Source organism: Aphelocoma coerulescens, chromosome 31 (assembly GCF_041296385.1).
Source record: "Aphelocoma coerulescens isolate FSJ_1873_10779 chromosome 31, UR_Acoe_1.0, whole genome shotgun sequence".
In the NCBI taxonomy this organism is placed as follows: domain Eukaryota; kingdom Metazoa; phylum Chordata; class Aves; order Passeriformes; family Corvidae; genus Aphelocoma; species Aphelocoma coerulescens.
The window spans coordinates 765,742-785,793 of record NC_091044.1 but is presented as its reverse complement, the minus strand read 5'-3'; the positions used below and the strand labels follow the sequence as shown (position 1 = coordinate 785,793).

General features: G+C 60.7%; 1 protein-coding gene across 1 annotated transcript in view; it reads left to right on the top strand.

The window, feature by feature from the left end:
* Positions 1 to 15,558, top strand: part of LOC138100302 (solute carrier family 12 member 4-like) — a 31,766-nt gene extending 16,208 nt beyond the window's left edge. The window contains exons 15-23 of the mRNA XM_068998114.1: positions 428 to 602; positions 1,809 to 2,007; positions 3,644 to 3,825; positions 5,175 to 5,306; positions 8,369 to 8,458; positions 8,632 to 8,711; positions 10,738 to 10,871; positions 13,936 to 14,078; positions 15,244 to 15,558. Coding sequence (XP_068854215.1) covers positions 428 to 602; positions 1,809 to 2,007; positions 3,644 to 3,825; positions 5,175 to 5,306; positions 8,369 to 8,458; positions 8,632 to 8,711; positions 10,738 to 10,871; positions 13,936 to 14,078; positions 15,244 to 15,558 — 1,450 coding nt within the window. The remainder of the gene's footprint in view (positions 1 to 427; positions 603 to 1,808; positions 2,008 to 3,643; positions 3,826 to 5,174; positions 5,307 to 8,368; positions 8,459 to 8,631; positions 8,712 to 10,737; positions 10,872 to 13,935; positions 14,079 to 15,243) is intronic.
* The last annotated feature ends 4,494 nt before the right edge of the window (positions 15,559 to 20,052 follow it).

The window sequence follows — 20,052 nt, the reverse complement described above, 5'->3', positions numbered from 1 at the left end:
CCCGTGACCCCCATGACCCCCGTGACCCCCCGTGACCCCCCCGTGACCCCCCATGACCCCCATGACCCCCCGTGACCCCCCCGTGACCCCCCATGACCCCCGTGACCCCCCGTGACCCCCCCGTGACCCCCCATGACCCCCATGACCCCCGTGCCCCCCCATGACCCCCGTGACCCCCACAAGCCCTCGTGACCCTCGTGACCCCCGTGACCCCCGTGACCCCCTGCGACCCCCCATGACCCCCCATGACCCCCATGACCCCGTGACCCCCGCGACCCCTGGTGAACCCCCATGACCCCCATGACCCCTGGGACCCCCGTGACCCCCCACGACCCCCATGACCCCCCATGACCCCCGTGCCCACCCGTGACCCCCGTGACCCCCGTGCCCCCCCGTGACCCCCGTGACCCCCCCATTTCCCCCCCAGGCCGCAGCTCCTGGTCCTGTCCAAGCCATGGGACCCCCCCGCGCCCCCCCCCCGCCCGGAGCTGCTCTCTTTGGCCGCGCAGCTGCAGGGGGGGGGGCGCGGCCTCACCGTGCTGGGGGCGGTGCTGGGGGGGGCCCTGCCCGCGGACCTGCCCCGGGCCCGGGGGGCCGAGAGGGTGAGGAGGGGGCTGGGGGGGTCACGGGGGGGGTCCCGGGGGGCTGGGGGGGTCATAGGGTCTGAGAGGTCCGAGGGTATGGGGGGGAGGGGTCTGCCCCGGGTCTGGGGGAGTGTGAGAGGGGATATTGGGGAGGGGGCTTTGGGGGGATATTGGGGGGCTGCTGGGGGCTGGGGGAGGGGGGTCACGGGTCGCGGGGGGGTTGGGGGAGGGGTTTGGGTGGGGGGCTGTGGCTGGGGGTGTCACGGTTGGGGTGGGGTGGTGGGTCCGGGGTGCTTTGGGGTGTCCCTGTCCCTGTCCCTGCTCCCCATCCCTGACCCCCTTCCCTGACCCCCTTCCCTGACCCCCATCCCTGACCCCATCCCTGACCCCATCCCTGCCCTTGTCCCAGTCCCAGGCGCTGTGGGCGACGCTGGCGGGTCCGGGGCCCTTTGGAGTGTCCCTTTGGGGTGTCCCTTTGGGGTGTCCCTTTGGGGTGTCCCTGTCCCTGTCCCCCATCCCTGTCCCCCATCCCTGTCCCTGTCCCTGTCCCCAGGCGCTGCGGGCGGCGCTGGCGGGTCCGGGGCCCTTTGGGGTGTCCCTTTGGGGTGTCCCTGTCCCCCATCCCTGTCCCTGTCCCTGTCCCCAGGCGCTGCGGGCAGCACTGGCATGTCCGGGGCCCTTTGGGGTGTCCCTTTGGGGTGTCCCTTTGGGGTGTCCCTTTGGGGTGTCCCTGACCCTGACCCTGTCCCCCTGGCTGTCCCCAGGTGCTGCGGGCGGTGCTGGCGGGTCCGGGGCCCTTTGGGGTGTCCCTTCGGGGTGTCCCTTTGGGGTGTCCCTGACCCTGTCCCAGTCCCAGACGCTGCAGGTGGTGCTGGCAGGTCCGGGGCCCTTTGGGGTGTCCCTGTCCCCCATCCCTGACCCCTGTCCCCCTGGCTGTCCCCAGGTGCTGCGGGCGGCACTGGCGGGTCCAGAGTCCTTTGGGGTGTCCCTTTGGGGTGTCCTTTGGGGTGTCCTTTGGGGTGTCCCTTTGGGGTGTCCCTTTGGGGTGTCCTTTGGGGTGTCCCTTTGGGGTGTCCTTTGGGGTGTCCTTTGGGGTGTCCCTTTGGGGTGTCCCTTTGGGGTGTCCTTTGGGGTGTCCCTTTGGGGTGTCCCTTTGGGGTGTCCCTTCGGGGTGTCCCTTCGGGGTGTCCCTGACCCTGTCCCCGTCCCCCTGGCTGTCCCCAGGCGCTGCGGGCGGCTCTGGCCGCTGCCGGGGCCCGCGGGTTCGTGCAGGTCCTGGTGACCCCCGAGCCGGGCCCGGGGCTGGCGGCGCTGGTGCAGGGGGTGGGGCTGGGGGCGCTGCGCCCCAACACCGTCCTGCTCGGGTGGCCCCGGAGCTGGAGACAACAGCCGGACCCCGCGGCGGCCGCGCGGAGCTTCGTGGGTACGGGGGGACAGCGGGGACACGGGGGGACAGCGGGGACACGGGGGGGACACGGGAGGGACACGAGGGGGACACAGGGACAGGGGGACGGGGGGACACGGGGGGGACACGGGGGGACATTGGGGACACGGGGGGGACACGGGGGGAACATGGAGGGGACAGTGGGGGGACACGGGGGGGACGCGGGGGGACAGCGGGGGGACAGCGGGGGACAGCGGGGACACGAGGGGGACATGGAGGGGACACGGGGGGACAGCGGGGACACGGGGGGGACACGGGGGGACAGTGGGGACACGGGGGGGACACGGGGGGACATGGAGGGGGGCCGGGGGGACACGGGGGGACAGCGGGGACACGGGGGGGGACATGGGGGACATGGAGGGGGGCCGGGGGGACACGGGGGGACAGCGGGGACACGGGGGGGGACATGGGGAACATGGAGGGGGGCCGGGGGGACACGGGAGGGACACGGGGGGACAGCGGGGACACGGGGGGGGACACGGGGGGACAGCGGGGACACGGGGGGGACACGGGGGGACAGTGGGGACACGGGGGGGACACGGGGGGACATGGAGGGGGGCCGGGGGGACACGGGGGGACAGTGGGGACACGGGGGGGGACATGGGGGACATGGAGGGGGGCCGGGGGGACACGGGGGGACAGCGGGGACACGGGGGGGGACATGGGGAACATGGAGGGGGGCCGGGGGGACACGGGAGGGACACGGGGGGACAGCGGGGACACGGGGGGGGACACGGGGGGGACATTGGGGGGACGGGGGGACATGGGGGGGACACCGGGGGACATGGAGGGGACATTGGGGGGACATGGGGACAGCGGGGGACGTGGAGGGGACACGGGGGGGACACGGGGGGACAGCGGGGACACGGGGGGGACATGGAGGGGACATGGAGGGGACAGCGGGGACAGCGGGGGACACGGGGGGATGTGGAGGGGACACGGAGGGGACACGGGCAGACAGTGGGGGGGGACGGGGGGACACGGGGGGAACATGGAGGGGACACGGGGGGGACACGGGGGGACAGGGAGGGGATGGGGGGGACATGGAGGGGACATTGGGGGGATATTGGGGGGACATGGAGGGGACAGTGGGGACACGGGGGGAACATGGAGGGGACATGGGGGGACAGCGGGGACGTGGAGGGGACACGGGGGGAACATGGAGGGGACATTGGGGGGACATGGAGGGGACACGGGGGGGACACGGGGGGGACACGGGGGGGACACGGGGACATGGGGACACGGGGGGAACATGGAGGGGACACGGGGGACACGGGGGGACATTAGAGGGCATTAGGGGACAGGGAGGGGACGGGGGGACATGGGGGGACGTGGAGGGGACACGGGGGGGACATGGAGGGGACATGGAGGGGGGACAATGGGGGACACGGGGGGACACGGGAGGGACACGGGGGGACATCGGGGGTGAGGACAACGTGGGGGAGCCACGGAAGTGGGAGGGGCTGGGGGCACTTGGGGGCCACCGGGGGAGGATGCGGGGGGACACGAGGGGACAACAGCGAGGACGCGGGGGTGGGAGGGGTCGGACGGACGCACGGGGGGGGTGGGGGGTCTCCAGGAGCCCCCTCCCCACGGCCGTGTCTGTCCCCCCCAGAGCTGCTGCGGGCGGCGGGGGCCGGGGGCCGGGCCCTGCTCGTGTCCAAGGGCGCGGCGGAGCCGGGGGGGTCCCCGGGGCGCTCCCCGGGGGGGTCCCCGGGGGGGTCTCTGGACGTTTGGTGGGTGGTGGGCACCGGGCGGCTCCTGACGCTGCTGCCGCTGCTGCTGCGACAGCACCCGGTAGGGGGCGCTGTGCGCCGGGGCGGGGCCCGAGGGGGCGGGGCCCGAGGGGGCGGTGGGGGCGGGGCCGGAGGGTTATGGGGAGGGGTCTGCGGGGGTGGGGGCGGGGGGCGGGGCCTGAGGGTTATGGGGATGGGCTGTGGGGGCGGGGCTTGAAGGCTGTGGGGGCGGGGCCTGAGGGCTGTGGGGGCGGGGCCTGAGGGTTATGGGGAGGGGCTGTGGGGGCGGGGCCTGAGGGTTATGGGGGAGGGGCTGTGGGGGCGGGGCCTGAGGGTCATGGGGAGGGGCTGTGGGGGCGGGGCCTGAGGGTCACGGGGGAGGGGCTGTGGGGGCGGGGCTTGAAGGCTGTGGGGGCGGGGCCTGAGGGCTGTGGGGGCGGGGCTATGGGGAGGGGCTGTGGGGGAGGGGGGCAGGGGGAGCTGGGGGTGGGTCTGACCCCTGGTGACCCCCCCGTGACCCCGGGCCCGCAAGGGGGGGTGGGGCCAGTGGGGATTGGAGGGGGGGGGAATCTGAGTCTGCTGACCCCACGTGACCCTAATGACCCCTTGGTGACCCCTTGGTGACCCCTTGGTGACCCCCTGGTGACCCCCTGGTGACCCCTCTGCCCCCCCAGGTGTGGCGGGGGGGGGGGTCCGTGGGTTTTGGGGAGGGGTCTCACCCTTGTCCCCCCCGTCCCCAGGTGTGGCACAGGTGGGGTTTGGGGGCGTTTTGGGGGGGTCTGAGGGTTTGGGGAGGGGTCTGTGGTTTTGGGAAGGGGTTTGGGGTTTTGGGGAGGGGTCTGTGGTTTTGGGGCATCTGTGGTTTTGGGGAGGGGTCTGAGGGTTTTGGGGAGGGGTTTGGGGGTTTGGGGAGGGGTTTCAGGGTTTTGGGGAGGGTTTTGGGGAGGGGTCTGTGGCTTTGGGGAGGGGTTTGGGGTTTTGGGGAGGGGTCTGTGGTTTTGGGGGGGTCTGTGGCTTTGGGGAGGGGTCTGTGGTTTTGGGGAGGGGTCCGAGGGTTTGGGGGGGCTGTGGTTTTGGGGAGGGGTTTGGGGTTTTGGGGAGGGGTCCGAGGGTTTGGGGGGGCTGTGGTTTTGGGGAGGGGTTTGGGGTTTTGGGGAGGGGTCTGAGGTTTTGGGGGTCTGTGGTTTTGGGGAGGGGTTTGGGGGTTTGGGGAGGGGTGTGGGGCTTTGGGGAGGGGTCTGAGGGTTTTGGGGGGTTTAGGGCTTTGGGGAGGGGTCCGTGGTTTTGGGGGGTCTGAGGGTTTTGGGGAGGGGTCCGTGGTTTTGGGGGGTCTGAGGGTTTTGGGGAGGGGTCGGTGGCTTTGGGGAGGGGTCGGTGGCTTTGGGGAGGGGTCTCACGCCGTGCCCCCAGGCGTGGCGCGGCTGCCGCCTGCGCCTGTTCACGGTGGCGCTGCTGGAGGACAACAGCGAGCGGCTGCGGCGGCTGCTCGAGGCCGTGGCGCGGCGCAGGGCCCTGCCCGCACAGGTGCACGTGGTGGAGCTGGTGAGGGCCAAAAACCCCAAAAACACCCCAAAAACACCCCAAAACACCCCAAAAACCCCCAAACCCAGCCCTGCCCGCACAGGTGCACGTGGTGGAGCTGGTGAGGGCCAAAAACCCCAAAAACACCCCAAAAACACCCCAAAACACCCCAAAAACCCCCAAACCCAGCCCTGCCCGCACAGGTGCACGTGGTGGAGCTGGTGAGGGCCAAAAACCCCAAAAACACCCCAAAAACACCCCAAAAACACCCCAAAAACACCCAAACCCAGCCCTGCCCGCACAGGTGCACGTGGTGGAGCTGGTGAGGGCCAAAAACCCCAAAAACACCCCAAAAACACCCCAAAAACAGCCCAAAAACCCCCAAACCCAGCCCTGCCCCCACAGGTGCACGTGGTGGAGCTGGTGAGGGCCAAAAACCCCCCAAAACACCCCAAAAACACCCCAAAAACAGCCCAAAAACCCCCAAACCCAGCCCTGCCCGCACAGGTGCACGTGGTGGAGCTGGTGAGGGCCAAAAACCCCAAAAACACCCCAAAAACACCCCAAAAACAGCCCAAAAACCCCCAAACCCAGCCCTGCCCGCACAGGTGCACGTGGTGGAGCTGGTGAGGGCCAAAAACCCCCCAAAACACCCCAAAAACACCCCAAAACCCCCCCAAAACACCCCAAAAACACCCCAAAAACCCCCCAAAACACCCCAAAACACCCCAAAAACACCCCAAAAACACCCAAACCCAGCCCTGCCCGCACAGGTGCACGTGGTGGAGCTGGTGAGGGCCAAAAACCCCCCAAAACACCCCCAAAACACCCCAAAACCAGCCCAAAAACCCCCAAACCCAGCCCTGCCCGCACAGGTCCACGTGGTGGAGCTGGTGAGGGCCAAAAACATCCCAAAACACCCCCAAAACACCCCAAAAACACCCCAAAAACACCCCAAAACACCCCAAAACACCCCAAAACACCCCAAAAACACCCCGAAACACCCCAAAAACAGCCCAAAAACAGCCCAAAAACACCCCCAAACACCCCAAAAACAGCCCAAAAACACCCCAAAACACCCCAAAACCAGCCCAAAACCCCCCGAAACCCCTGAAAACACCCCAAGGCACCCCAAAACCCCACCAAAACACCCCAAAACCACCCCAAAAACCCCCAAAACACCCCAAAAACCCCTAAACCCCCCTATAACATTCCAAAAACACCCCCAAATCCCCCCAAAACCACCCCAAAATCCCCCTGGAACCTCCCAAAACCCCCCAAAACCCCCAAACCACCCCAAAAACCCCACCCCCCCCAAAAACCCCCCAAACCCCTAAAAATACCCCAAAACCACCCCAAAAATCCTAAAACACCCCCAAATCTCCCTGGAACCCCCCCAAAACCCCCCAAAAACCCCCAAACCCCCCCAAAAGCCCCAAAACACCCCAAAATCCCCCTGGAACCCCCAAAAACCCCTGATAACACCCCAAAAACCCCCAAAACCCCCAAACCACCCCAAATCCCCCCGAAAACCCCCAAAATCCCCCTGGAACCCCTCAAATCCCCCCCCAAAACCCCCCAAAAACCCCAAAACCCCCCAAAACCCCCCCAACCCCCCCGGAGCCCCCAGCCCCCGCCGTGCCGGCAGCTCTGGCACTGGGAGAGCACTGGGGGCACTGGGCCGGACTGGGAGCGCCCCGGGGGGGACTGGGACCCACTGGGATGCACTGGTCCATACTGGGAGGGTGGGGGGGAAGGGACGGGTCCAAACTTGTCCGTACTGGTCCGTACTGGGAGGGTGGGGGGGAAGGGACAGGTCCGAATTGGTTCATACTGGTCTGTACTGGCCCATACTGCTCTGTACTGGTCCATACTGGTCCGTACTGGTCCATACTGCTGTGTACTGGTCTGTACCAGTCTGTATCAGTCCATACCAGTCTATATTGGTCCATACTGGTCTGTACTAGTCCGTATAGGTCCATACTAGTACGTACTGGTCTGAACTGGCCTGTACCAGTCTGTACTGGTCCATACTGGTCCGTACCGGTCTGTACCGGTCTATACTGGTCCGTACTGGTCCGTACCGGTCCGTACCAGTCTATACTGGTCCGTACTGGTCTGTACTGGTCCATACTGGTTCATACTAGTCCGTACCGGTCCATACTGGTCTATACCGGTCCATACTGGTCCGTACCGGTCGGTGCTGGTCCGTACCGGTCTGTACTGGTCCATACTGGTCCTTACTGGTCCGTACTGGTCGGTAGTGCTCCATACTGGTCGGTACTGGTCCATACTGGTCCGTACTGGTCCATACTGGTCCATACCGGTTGGTACTGTTCCATACTGGTCCGTACTGGTCAGTAGTGGTCGGTACTGGTCCATACTGGTCGGTACTGGTCCATACTGGTCCGTACCGGTCTGTACTGGTCCGTACTGGTCGGTACCGGTCCGTACGGGTCGGTACTGGTCCATACCGGTCGGTACCAGTCCGTATGGGTCGGTACTGGTCCATACCGGTCCGTACCAGTCGGTACTGGTCGGTACTGGTCCATACTGGTCCGTACTGGTCCATACCGGTTGGTACCGGTCCATACCGGTCCGTACGGGTCCATACCGGTCCGTACCGGTCCGTACCGGTCCATACTGGTCCATACTGGTCCGTACTGGTCTATACCGGTCCATACCGGTCCGTACGGGTCGGTACTGGTCCGTACTGGTCCATACCGGTCTGTACTGGTCGGTACTGGTCCATACCGGTCGGTACTGGTCCATACCGGTCCGTACTGGTCCGTACCGGTCCATACCGGTCCGTACTGGTCCATACCGGTCCATACCGGTCCGTACGGGTCGGTACTGGTCCATACTGGTCCGTACTGGTCCGTACTGGTCCGTACTGGTCGGTACTGGTCGGTACTGGTCCATACTGTTCGGTGCCGGTCGGTACTGGTCCGTACTGGCCCATACTGGTCCATACCGGTCCGTACCGGTCCATACCAGTCCATACCGGTCCGTACTGGTCCATACCGGTCCATACCGGTCCGTCCGGCTCGGTACTGGTCCATACTGGTCCGTACTGGTCGCAGCACGACGGCGATGTCTCTGCCTACACGTACGAGCGGACGCTGATGATGGAGCAGCGCTCGCAGATGCTGCGGCAGCTGCGCCGGGCCCAGGTGACGTCATCGCCCCACCCGTGACGTCATCGCCCTCCCCGTGACGTCATCGCCCTCCCCATGACGTCATCCCCTCCCCGTGACATCATCCTCACCCCCCGTGATGTCACTGCTCTCCCTGTGACGTCACTCGGCCTCCCAGTGACGTCACTTCCCTCCCGATGACGTCACAGGGAGGCCCCGCCCCCTCGCAGCCGCCCAGCGCCGAGGAGGAGGAGGGGGGGGGAGGAGACCCCCGGAGGGGCCCCAGCCCGTGAGTGGCACTGGGAGCACTGGGAGGGACTGGGAGGGACTGGGAGGGCACTGGGAGGGACTGGGAGGGCACTGGGAGGGACTGGGAGGCACTGGGGGGCACTGGGCCATACTGGGAGGGACTGGGAGGGACTGGGAGGGACTGGGAGGGCACTGGGAGGGACTGAGAGGGCACTGGGCCGTACTGGGAGGGACTGGGAGGCACTGGGAGGGCACTGGGCCGTACTGGGAGGGACTGGGAGGGACTGGGAGGGACTGGGAGGGCACTGGGCCATACTGGGAGGGACTGGGAGGGCACTGGGAGGGACTGGGAGGGACTGGGAGGGCACTGGGAGGGACTGAGAGGGCACTGGGCCGTACTGGGCGGGACTGGGAGGCACTGGGAGGGCACTGGGCCGTACTGGGAGGGACTGGGAGGGATTGGGAGGGCACTGGGAGGGACTGGGAGGGCACTGGGCCATACTGGGAGGGACTGGGAGGGCACTGGGAGGGGACTGGGAGGCACTAGGAGGGCACTGGGCCATACTGGGAGGGCACTGGGCTGTACTGGGAGGACACTGGGGGGCACTGGAAGGGCACTGGGCCATACTGAGAGGGAACTGGGCCATATTGGGAGGGACTGGGCCGTACTGGGAGGGACTGGACCATACTGGGAGGGCACTGGGCCATACTGGGAAGGGACTGGGCCATACTGGGAGGGTCTGGGCCATACTGGGAGGGCACTGGGCCGTACTGGGATGGGCGGGGTTTGGGGCTCTGGGCTGTACTGGGAGGCTGGAGGGGGACACTGGTGGTGACGGGTCCGTAGTGGTTTATACTGGTTCGTACTGGTTTATACTGGTTTCTACTGGTCTGTACTGGGCAGGGGGAACGTCCGGCGCATGCACTGGGACACTGTGGGGGGCGCTCAGGGGGGTGGTCAGTGGGTGGTGACTGGTCCATACTGGTTTATACTGGTTTATACTGATTTATACTGGTTTATACTGGTCCATACTGGTTTATACTGGTTTCTACTGGTCTGTACTGGGCAGGGGGAACGTCCGGCGCATGCACTGGGGCATTGTGGGGGGCGGTCAGGGGGGTGGTCAGTGGGTGGTGACGGGTCCATACTGGTTTATACTGGTTTATACTGATTTATACTGGTTTATACTGGTCCATACTGGTTTATACTGGTTTCTACTGGTCTGTACTGGGCAGGGGGAACGTCCGGCGCATGCACTGGGGCATTGTGGGGGGCGGTCAGGGGGGTGGTCAGTGGGTGGTGACGGGTCCATACTGGTTTATACTGGTTTATACTGATTTATACTGGTTTATACTGGTCCATACTGGTTTATACTGGTTTCTACTGGTCTGTACTGGGCAGGGGGAACGTCCGGCGCATGCACTGGGACACTGTGGGGGGCGGTCAGGGGGGTGGTCAGTGGGTGGTGACGGGTCCATACTGGTTTATACTGGTTTATACTGATTTATACTGGTTTATACTGGTCCATACTGGTTTATACTGGTTTCTACTGGTCTGTACTGGGCAGGGGGAACGTCCGGCGCATGCACTGGGACACTGTGGGGGGCGGTCAGGGGGGTGGTCAGTGGGTGGTGACGGGTCCATACTGGTTTATACTGGTTTATACTGATTTATACTGGTTTATACTGGTCCATACTGGTTTATACTGGTTTCTACTGGTCTGTACTGGGCAGGGGGAACGTCCGGCGCATGCACTGGGACACTGTGGGGGGCGGTCAGGGGGGTGGTCAGTGGGTGGTGACGGGTCCATACTGGTTTATACTGGTTTATACTGATTTATACTGGTTTATACTGGTCCATACTGGTTTATACTGGTTTCTACTGGTCTGTACTGGGCAGGGGGAACGTCCGGCGCATGCACTGGGGCATTGTGGGGGGCGGTCAGGGAGGTGGTCAGTGGGTGGTGACGGGTCCATACTGGTTTATACTGGTTTATACTGATTTATACTGGTTTATACTGGTCCATACTGGTTTATACTGGTTTCTACTGGTCTGTACTGGGCAGGGGGAACGTCCGGCGCATGCACGCTGCCGAGCGCCTCAACGCCGCCATCGGGGCGCACTCGGGGGGGGCGGGGCTGGTGCTGCTGGATCTGCCCCCCCCACCCCCGGCCCGGCCCCACCGACCCCTGGAAAACTGTATCCGAAATGGGGGGAAAATGGGGGAAAACGGGAAAAACGGGGAAATGGGGGGAACGGGAATAACGGGGGAAATGGGGGAATGGGGGAAAAACGGGAATAATGGGGGAAATGGGAATAACGGGGAAAATGGGAATAATGGGGGAAATGGGGGAATGGGGGAAATGGGAATAATGGGGGAAATGGGAATAACGGGGAAAATGGGGGAATGGGGGAAATGGGGGAAATGGGGAAAAACGGGGAAATGGGGGAAACGGGAATAACGGGGGAAATGGGGGAATGGGGGAATGGGGGAAATGGGAATAATGGGGGAAATGGGAATAATGGGGGAAATGGGGGAATGGGGGAAATGGGAATAATGGGGGAAATGGGAATAATGGGGGAAATGGGAATAACGGGGGAAATGGGGGAATGGGGGAAATGGGAATAATGGGGGAAATGGGGGAAATGGGGAAAAATGGGAATAATGGGGGAATGGGGAAATGGGGAAATGGGGGAATGGGGAAATTGGGGGAAAATGGGGGAAATTGGGGGAAATTGGGGGAATGGGAATAATGGGCGGAAAATGGGGGAATGGGGGAAAATGGGGAAAAATGGGGAAAAATGGGGAAAAATGGGGAAATGGGGGAAATGGGGAAAATGGGGAAATGGGGGAATGGGAATAACGGGAATAATGGGGAAAAATGGGAATAATGGGGGAAATGGGGAAAATGGGGGAAAATCGGGGAAATGGGGGATAATGGGGGGATGGGGGAATGGGGGAAAATGGGGGAAAAATGGAGGAAATGGGGGAATGGGAAAAACGGGAATAATGGGGAAATGGGGGGATGGGGAAATGGGGGAAATGGGGAAAAATGGGGGAAAATGGGGGAAAAATGGGGGGAAATGGGAATAACGGGAAAAATGGGGAAAAATGGGAATAATGGGGGAATGGGGAAATGGGGGAATGGGGGAAAAAACGGGGGAAATGGGGAAAAATGGGGGAAATGGGGGAAATGGGGGAATGGGGATAATGGGGGAATGGGGAAATGGGGGAAATGGGGGAATGGGGGAAAACAGGGAAAATGGGGGAAAATGGGGAAATGGGGAAAAATGGGGAAAAACGGGAATAGTGGGGGAAATGGGGGAATGGGGAAATGGGGGAAAAATGTGAAAAATGGGGAAAAATGGGGGGAAATGGGAATAATGGGAATAAGGGGGGAAAATGGGAATAATGGGGAAAAATGGGGGGAAATGGGGGAAATGGGAATAACGGGAATAATGGGGAAATGGGGAATAATGGGGGGGTGGGGGAAATGGGAAAAAACAGGGAAAATGGGAAAAATGGGGAAATGGAGAAAAACGGGAATAATGGGGGAAATGGGGAAATGGGGAATAATGGGAATAACGGGGAAAACGGGGGAAAATGGGGGAAACGGGGAAAAACAGGGAAAAATTGGAATAACGGGGAAAAATGGGGGGGAAACGGGAATAATGGGGGAATGGGGTAATGGGGAATAGGGGAAAATGGGGGATAATGGGGAAATGGGGAAAATGGGGAAAATGGGGGAAAACGGGGGAAAAATGGGGAAAAACGGGAATAATGGGGAAAACCGGGGAAAAATGGGAATAATGGGAATAACGGGGGGAATGGGGGAAATGGGGAAATGGGGAAATGGGGGAAAACGGGGATAATGGGGGAAATGGGGAAATGGGGAAATGGGGATAATGGGATTAACGGGGAAAAATGGGGAAATGGGGAATAACGGGGAAAAACGGGGAAAACGGGAATTATGGGGAAATGGGGAAATGGGGAAATGGGGGAAAATGGGGGAAAAATGGGGGAAAATGGGGAAATGGATGAAATGGGGGGAAATGGGGGAATGGTGGAAATGGGGAAAAACGGGGAAAATGGGGGAAAATGGGGAAAATGGGGGAAAATGGGGAAAAAATGGGGAAAAACGGGAATAAAGGGGAAATGGGGGAAATGGGGGAATGGGGGAAAATGGGGGAAAATGGGGGAAAAATGGGGAAATGGGGAAATGGTGGAATGGGGGAAATGGGGGAAAAACGGGAATAATGGGGAAAAATGGGAATAATGGGGAAAACCGGGGAAAAATGGGAATAACGGGGGGAATGGGGGAAACGGGGAAATGGGAATGGGGGGAAAGCCGGGGAATTGGGCAGGGAGGGAACGGGGCAAACTGGGAAATGGGGAAGGGAGGGAATGGGGCGGGGAATGGGGGGGACTGGGCACACTGGGGGGCACTGGGAGGGCACTGGGAGGCACTGGGTGTTACTGGGAGGGCACTGGGCGTTACTGGGAGCACTGGGGGGTCACTGGGGGTTACTGGGGGGTCACTGGGGAGTCACTGGGCATTACTGGGGGGTCACTGGGAGGTCACTGGGGGGTCACTGGAGGTTACTGGGTGTTACTGGGAGCACTGGGCGTTACTGGGGGGTCACTGGGCGTTACTGGGCAGTCACTGGGCGTTACTGGGGGGGTCACTGGGGGTTACTGGGCGTTACTGGGAGCAGTGGGGGGTCACTGGGCGTTACTGGGGGGTCACTGGGGGTCACTGGGGGTCACTGGGGGTCACTGGGGGTTACTGGGGGGTCACTGGGCGTTACTGGGAGGGCACTGGGTGTTACTGGGGGGTCACTGGGGGTTACTGGGCGTTACTGGGAGCACTGGGGGGTCACTGGGGGTTACTGGGGGGTCACTGGGAGGTCACTGGGGGGTCACTGGGCAGTCACTGGGCGTTACTGGGGGGGTCACTGGGGGGTTACTGGGGGTTACTGGGCGTTACTGGGAGCAGTGGGGGGTCACTGGGGGGTCACTGGGCATTACTGGGGGGTCACTGGGGGGTCACTGGGGGGTCACTGGGCATTATTGGGAGGTCACTGGGGGGTTACTGGGCGTTACTGGGAGCACTGGGCATTACTGGGGGGTCACTGGGGGGTCACTGGGGGGGTCACTGGGCGTTACTGGGAGCACTGGGCATTACTGGGGGGTCACTGGGGGGTCACTGGGGGGGTTACTGGGCGTTACTGGGAGCACTGGGGGGCCCTTGACGCTGCCCAGACCTGGAGTTCCTGGAGGTTCTCACCGAGGGCCTGGGGCCGGTGCTGCTCGTGCGGGGGGGGGGACGGGGAGGGGGACCCCCCCCCCGAGCCCTGAGCGCCCAGTACGGCCCAGTACGGCCCAGTATGGCCCAGTACGGCCCAGTACAGCCCAGTACAGCCCAGTTCGGTCCCAGTGCGGCTCCCAGTACAGCCCCAGCCCTCCCAGTCCGACGCCAGCCTGAGCTGCAGCTGCACCAGTGCGCTCCCAGTGCTCCCAGTATGGGCCCAGGGACCCCCCCCCCGAGCCCTGAGCCCAGTACGGCCCAGTACGGCCCAGTACAGCCCAGTACGGCCCAGTACGGCCCAGTACGGCTCCCAGTTTGGTCCCAGTACAGCCCCAACCCTCCCAGTCCGACGCCAGCCTGAGCTGCAGCTGCACCAGTGCGCTCCCAGTGCTCCCAGTATGGGCCCAGGGACCCCCCCCCGAGCCCTGAGTGCCCAGTACGGCCCAGTACGGCCCAGTATGGCCCAGTTTGGTCCCAGTGCGGCTCCCAGTTTGGTCCCAGTACAGCCCCAGCCCTCCCAGTACAGCCCCAGCCCTCCCAGTCCGACGCCAGCCTGAGCTGCAGCTGCACCAGTGCGCTCCCAGTGCTCCCAGTATGGGCCCAGGGACCCCCCCCCCCGAGCCCTGAGTGCCCAGTACGGCCCAGTATGGCCCAGTATGGCCCAGTTTGGTCCCAGTGCGGCTCCCAGTTTGGTCCCAGTACAGCCCCAGCCCTCCCAGTACAGCCCCAGCCCTCCCAGTCCGACGCCAGCCTGAGCTGCAGCTGCACCAGTGCGCTCCCAGTGCTCCCAGTATGGGCCCAGGGACCCCCCCCCCCGAGCCCTGAGTGCCCAGTACGGCCCAGTACGGCCCAGTACGGCCCAGTACGGCCCAGTGCAGCTCCCAGTTCGGTCCCAGTACGGCCCCAGCCCTCCCATTCCGACGCCAGCCTGAGCTGCAGCTGCACCAGTGCGCTCCCAGTGCTCCCAGTATGGGCCCAGGGACCCCCCCCCCTGAGCCCTGAGTGCCCAGTACGGCCCAGTACGGCCCAGTGCAGCTCCCAGTTCGGTCCCAGTACAGCCCCAGCCCTCCCAGTCGGACGCCAGCCTGAGCTGCAGCTGCACCAGGGCACTCCCAGTACAGGCCTGACACTGTCCCAGTGCACTCCCAGTGCTCCCAGTACAGGCCTGGCGCCATCCCAGTGCACTCCCAGTGCTCCCAGTGCACTCCCAGTGCTCCCAGTACAGGCCCAGCAAGGTCCCAGTGCACTCTCCGTGCTCCCAGTGCTCCCAGTATAGGCCTGGCACTGTCCCAGTGCACTCCCAGCGCTCCCAGTACAGGCCCAGCAAGGTCCCAGTGCACTCCCAGTGCTCCCAGTACAGGCCTGGCACCATCCCAGTGCACTCCCAGCGCTCCCAGTACAGGCCCAGCAAGGTCCCAATGCACTCCCAGTGCTCCCAGTACAGGCCTGGCACCATCCCAGTGCACTCCCAGTGCTCCCAGTGCTCCCAGTACAGGCCTGGCACCATCCCAGTGCACTCCCAGTGCTCCCAGTACAGGCCCAGCAAGGCCCCAGTGCACTCCCAGTGCTCCCAGTAAGGGCCCAGTGCTCCCAGTACAGGCCCAGCAAGGTGCCAGTGCACTCCCAGTGCTCCCAGTACAGGCCTGGCACCATCCCAGTGCACTCCCAGCGCTCCCAGTACAGGCCTGGCACCATCCCAGTGCACTCCCAGCGCTCCCAGTACAGGCCTGGCGCCATCCCAGTGCACTCCCAGTGCTCCCAGTTTGGCCCCGCGCCCTTTACTGGTGTTTGGCGCCTCCCCTCCACCAAAGAGCCCCCAATAAAAGGACCCAAAATCGGGGTTTTTGTGCTAAAAAAGGAGCCCGAAGTTGCAGTTTTTGATCGCGGGGGGGAATTCCCGGAAAATTGGGAATTGTTTGGGATTTTGGGGGGAATTTTTGGGAATCCGGGAGCGAATCCACGACGGAAAATCCCGGAAGGGGAAAGGGGGGAGGGGGGGGAGGGGGAAAATGAGGAGAAAAAGGGGGAAAATGGGCAAAAAGGGGGAAAAATGGGGGAAAATTGGGGAAAATGGGAAAAAAGGGGGGAAATGGGGAAAAAATGGGGGAAATGGGGAAAAAATGGGGGAAATGGGTAAAAAGGGGGATGGGAAATGGGGAGGAAATGGGGAAAAATTGGGGGAAATTGGGCAAAAGAGGGGAAATGGGGAAAAAAGGGGGAAAAATTGGGAAATTGGGCAAAAAAGGGGGGAAATGGGGAAAAAAGGGGGATGAGAAATGGAGAAAATTGGGGGAAAATTGGGGGGAAATGGGGGAAAAAGGGGGAAAATGGGGGAAAAGGGGAAAAAGGGGGAAAATTGGGGGAAAAAGGGGGGAAATGGGGAAAAAAGAGCGTGAAAAACAGGGAGGAAATGGGGGAAAATTGGGGAAAAAGGGGAAATGGGGGAAAATGGGGAAAAAATGGGGGAAATGGGTAAAAAAGGAGGAAATGGGTAAAAAGGGGGATGGGAAACAGGGAGGAAATGGGGGAAAATGGGGGAAATTGGGCAAAAAGGGGGAAAATGGGGAGGAAATGGGCAAAAAAGGGGGAAATGGGTAAAAAGGGGGGAAATGGGTAAAAAAGGGGGAAAAATGGGCAAAAAGGGGGATGGGAAATAGGGAGGAATTGGGGGAAAATTGGGGGAAATTGGGCAAAAGGGGGGAATGGGGAAGAAATGGGGGGAAAAATTGGGAAATTGGGCAAAAAAGGGGGGAAATGGGGGAAAAAAGGGGAAAAGGGGAAAAAAGGGGGAAAATGGGATGGAAAACAGGGAGGAAATGGGGAAAATTGGGGGGAAATGGGGGAAAATTGGGGAAATTGGGCAAAAAGGGGAGGAAATGGGGAAAAAAGGGGGGAAATTCGGAAAAAAGGGGATGGGAAACAGGGAGGAAATGGGGGAAAATGGGGGGAAATTGGGCAAAAATGGGGAAAAAGGGGAAAATGGGCAAAAAGGGGGAAAATGGATAAAAAAGGGGATGGGAAACGGGGAGGAAATGGGGGGAAATTGGGGGAAATGGGGAAAAATGGGGAAAAAGGGGGAAAATTGGGAAAAAAGGGATGGGAAACCGGGAGGAAATGGGGGAAAATTGGGGAAATTGGGCAAAAAGGGGGAAAATGGGGAGGAAATGGGCAAAAAAGGGGGAAAATGGGTAAAAAAAGGGAAAATGGAGAAAAAGGGGGGAAATGGGGGAAAAAGAGGGATGGGAAACGGGGAGGAAATGGGGGAAAATTGGGGGAAATTGGGCAAAAGGGGGGAATGGGGAAGAAATGGGGGGAAAAATTGGGAAATTGGGCAAAAAGGGGGGAAATGGGGAAAAAAGGGGAAAAAGGGGAAAAAAGGGGGAAAATGGGATGGAAAACAGGGAGGAAATGGGGAAAATTGGGGGGAAATGGGGGAAAATTGGGGAAATTGGGCAAGAAGGGGGGAAATGGGGGGAAAAGGGGGGAAATTCGGAAAAAAGGGGATGGGAAACAGGGAGGAAATGGGGGGAAATGGGGCAAAATGGGGAAAAAAGGGGGGAAATGGGTAAAAAAGGAGGAAATGGGTAAAAAAGGGGGAAAAATGGGCAAAAAGGGGGATGGGAAACAGGGAGGAAATGGGGGAAATTGGGCGAAAATGGGGAAAAAATAGGGGAAATGGGGGAAAGAGGGGAAATAGGGAAAAAAGGGGATGGGAAACGGGGATGAAATGGGGGAAAATTGGGGGAAAATGGGGAAAAAGGGGAGAAATGGGTAAAAAAGGGGATGGGAAACAGGGAGGAAATGGGGGAAAATTGGGGGAAATTGGGCAAAAAGGCGGAAAATGGGGAGGAAATGGGCAAAAAAGGGGGAAAATGGGTAAAAAAGGGAAAATGGAGAAAAAGGGGGGAAATGGGGGAAAAAGGGGGATGGGAAACAGGGAGGAAATGGGGGGAAATTGGGGGAAATTGGGGAAAAATGGGGAAAAAGGGGAAAATGGGCAAAAAGGGGGAAAATGGATAAAAAAGGGGATGGGAAACGGGGAGGAAAAGGGGGGAAATTGGGGGAAATGGGGAAAAAATGGGGAAAAGGGGGGGAAATGGTGGAAAATTGGTGGAAATGGGGAAAAAGGGGGAAAATGGGGAAAAAATGGGGGAAATGGGCAAAAAGGGGGATGGGAAATGGGGAGGAAATGGGGGAAAATGGGGAAAAAATGGGGAAAAAGGGGAAAATGGGGAAAAAATGGGGAAAAAAGGGGAAAATGGGGAGGAAATGGGCAAAAAGGGGGATGGGAAACAGGGAGGAAATGGGGGAAATTGGGCGAAAATGGGGAAAAAATGGGGGAAATGGGGGAAAGAGGGGAAATAGGGAAAAAAGGGGATGGGAAACGGGGATGAAATGGGGGAAAATTGGGGGAAAATGGGGAAAATGGGGAGGAAATGGGCAAAAAGGAAATGGGAAACGGGGAGGAAATGGGGGAAAATTGGGGGAAATTGGGCAAAAAGGCGGAAAATGGGGAGGAAATGGGCAAAAAAGGGGGAAAATGGGTAAAAAAAGGGAAAATGGAGAAAAAGGGGGGAAATGGGGGAAAAAGGGGGATGGGAAACAGGGAGGAAATGGGGGGAAATTGGGGGAAATTGGGGAAAAAATGGGGAAAATGGGGAAAAAATGGGGAAAAGGGGGGGAAATGGGGGAAAATTGGGGGAAATGGGGAAAAATGGGGGAAATGGGGAAATGGGTAAAAAGGGGGATGGGAAACAGGGAGGAAATGGGGGAAAATGGGAGAAAATGGGGGAAAATGGGGAAATGGGGAAAAAGGGAAATGGGGAAAAAAGGGGGAAATGGGGAGGAAATGGGAAATGGGGAAAAAAGGGAAAAATGGGGAAAATCCGGAGGAAACAGAGAATGGATTTTGTCCTTTTTGGCTTCTGTTGGTGGCGTGGGTGGAAGGAATTAATTAACGAGGTAATTAATGAAGAGGTCGAGAGGGGTCATTGGAAATGGAAAAGGAAAAAAGCCCCAAAGGGGGGGAGGTGAGGGAGGAGATGGAAAAAAGGAGAAAAATGGGAAAAATGAAAAGAATTAAATAAAAATGGTAAAAATGAGATAAAAATGGAAAAATTTCTGGGGGGGATTTTTGGGGGTCTTGGGGGGAGTTTGGGGGGTCTCAGGGGGAGTTTTGGGGTCCCTGAGGGGATTTTTGGGGTTTCTGGGGGGATTTTTGGGGTCTCGGGGTGAATTTTTGGGGTCTCTGGGGGGATTTTTGGGGTGTCTGAGGGAATTTTTGGGGTCTTGGGGGGGATTTTTGAGGGTCTCTGGGGGTATTTTTGGGGTCTTTGAGGGGATTTTTGGGGTCTCGGGGGGAGTTTTGGGGGTCTCTGGGGGTATTTTTGGGGTCTCTGGGGGGATTCTTGGGGTCTCTGAGGGATTTTTGGGGTCCCTGAGAGGATTTTTGGGGGTCTTGGGGGGGATTTGGAGTCTCTGGGGGATCTCCTGGAGGTTTTGGGGTCTCTGGGGGGATTCTTGGGGTCTCTGAAGAGATTTTTGGGGGTCTCTGAGGGATCTTTGGGGTCTTTGAGGGGATTTTTGGGGTCTCTGGGGGGATTTTTGGGGATCTCTGAGGGGATTTTTGGGGGTCTCGGGGAGGATTTTTGGGGTCTCTGAGGGATCTCCTGGAGGTTTTTGGGGTCTCTGGGGGGATTTTTTGGGGTCTTTGAGGGAATTTTTGGGGTCTCTGAGGGATTTTTGGGGTCTCTGAGTGGATTTTTGGGGTCTCTGAGGGAATTTTTGGGGTCTCCGGGGGGATTTTAGGGGATCTCTGAGGGGATTTTTGGGGTCTCGGGGGGGATTTTGGGGTCTCTGAGGGATCTCCTGGAGGTTTTTGGGGTCTCTGAGCGGATTTTTGGGGTCTCTGAGGGAATTTTTGGGGTCCCTGAGGGAATTTTTGGGGTCTTTGAGGGAATTTTTGGGGTCTCCGGGGGGATTTTCAGGGTCTCTGAGGGGATTTTTGGGGTCTCGGGGGGGATTTTGGGGTCTCTGGGGGATCTCCTGGAGGTTTTTGGGGTCTCTGGGGG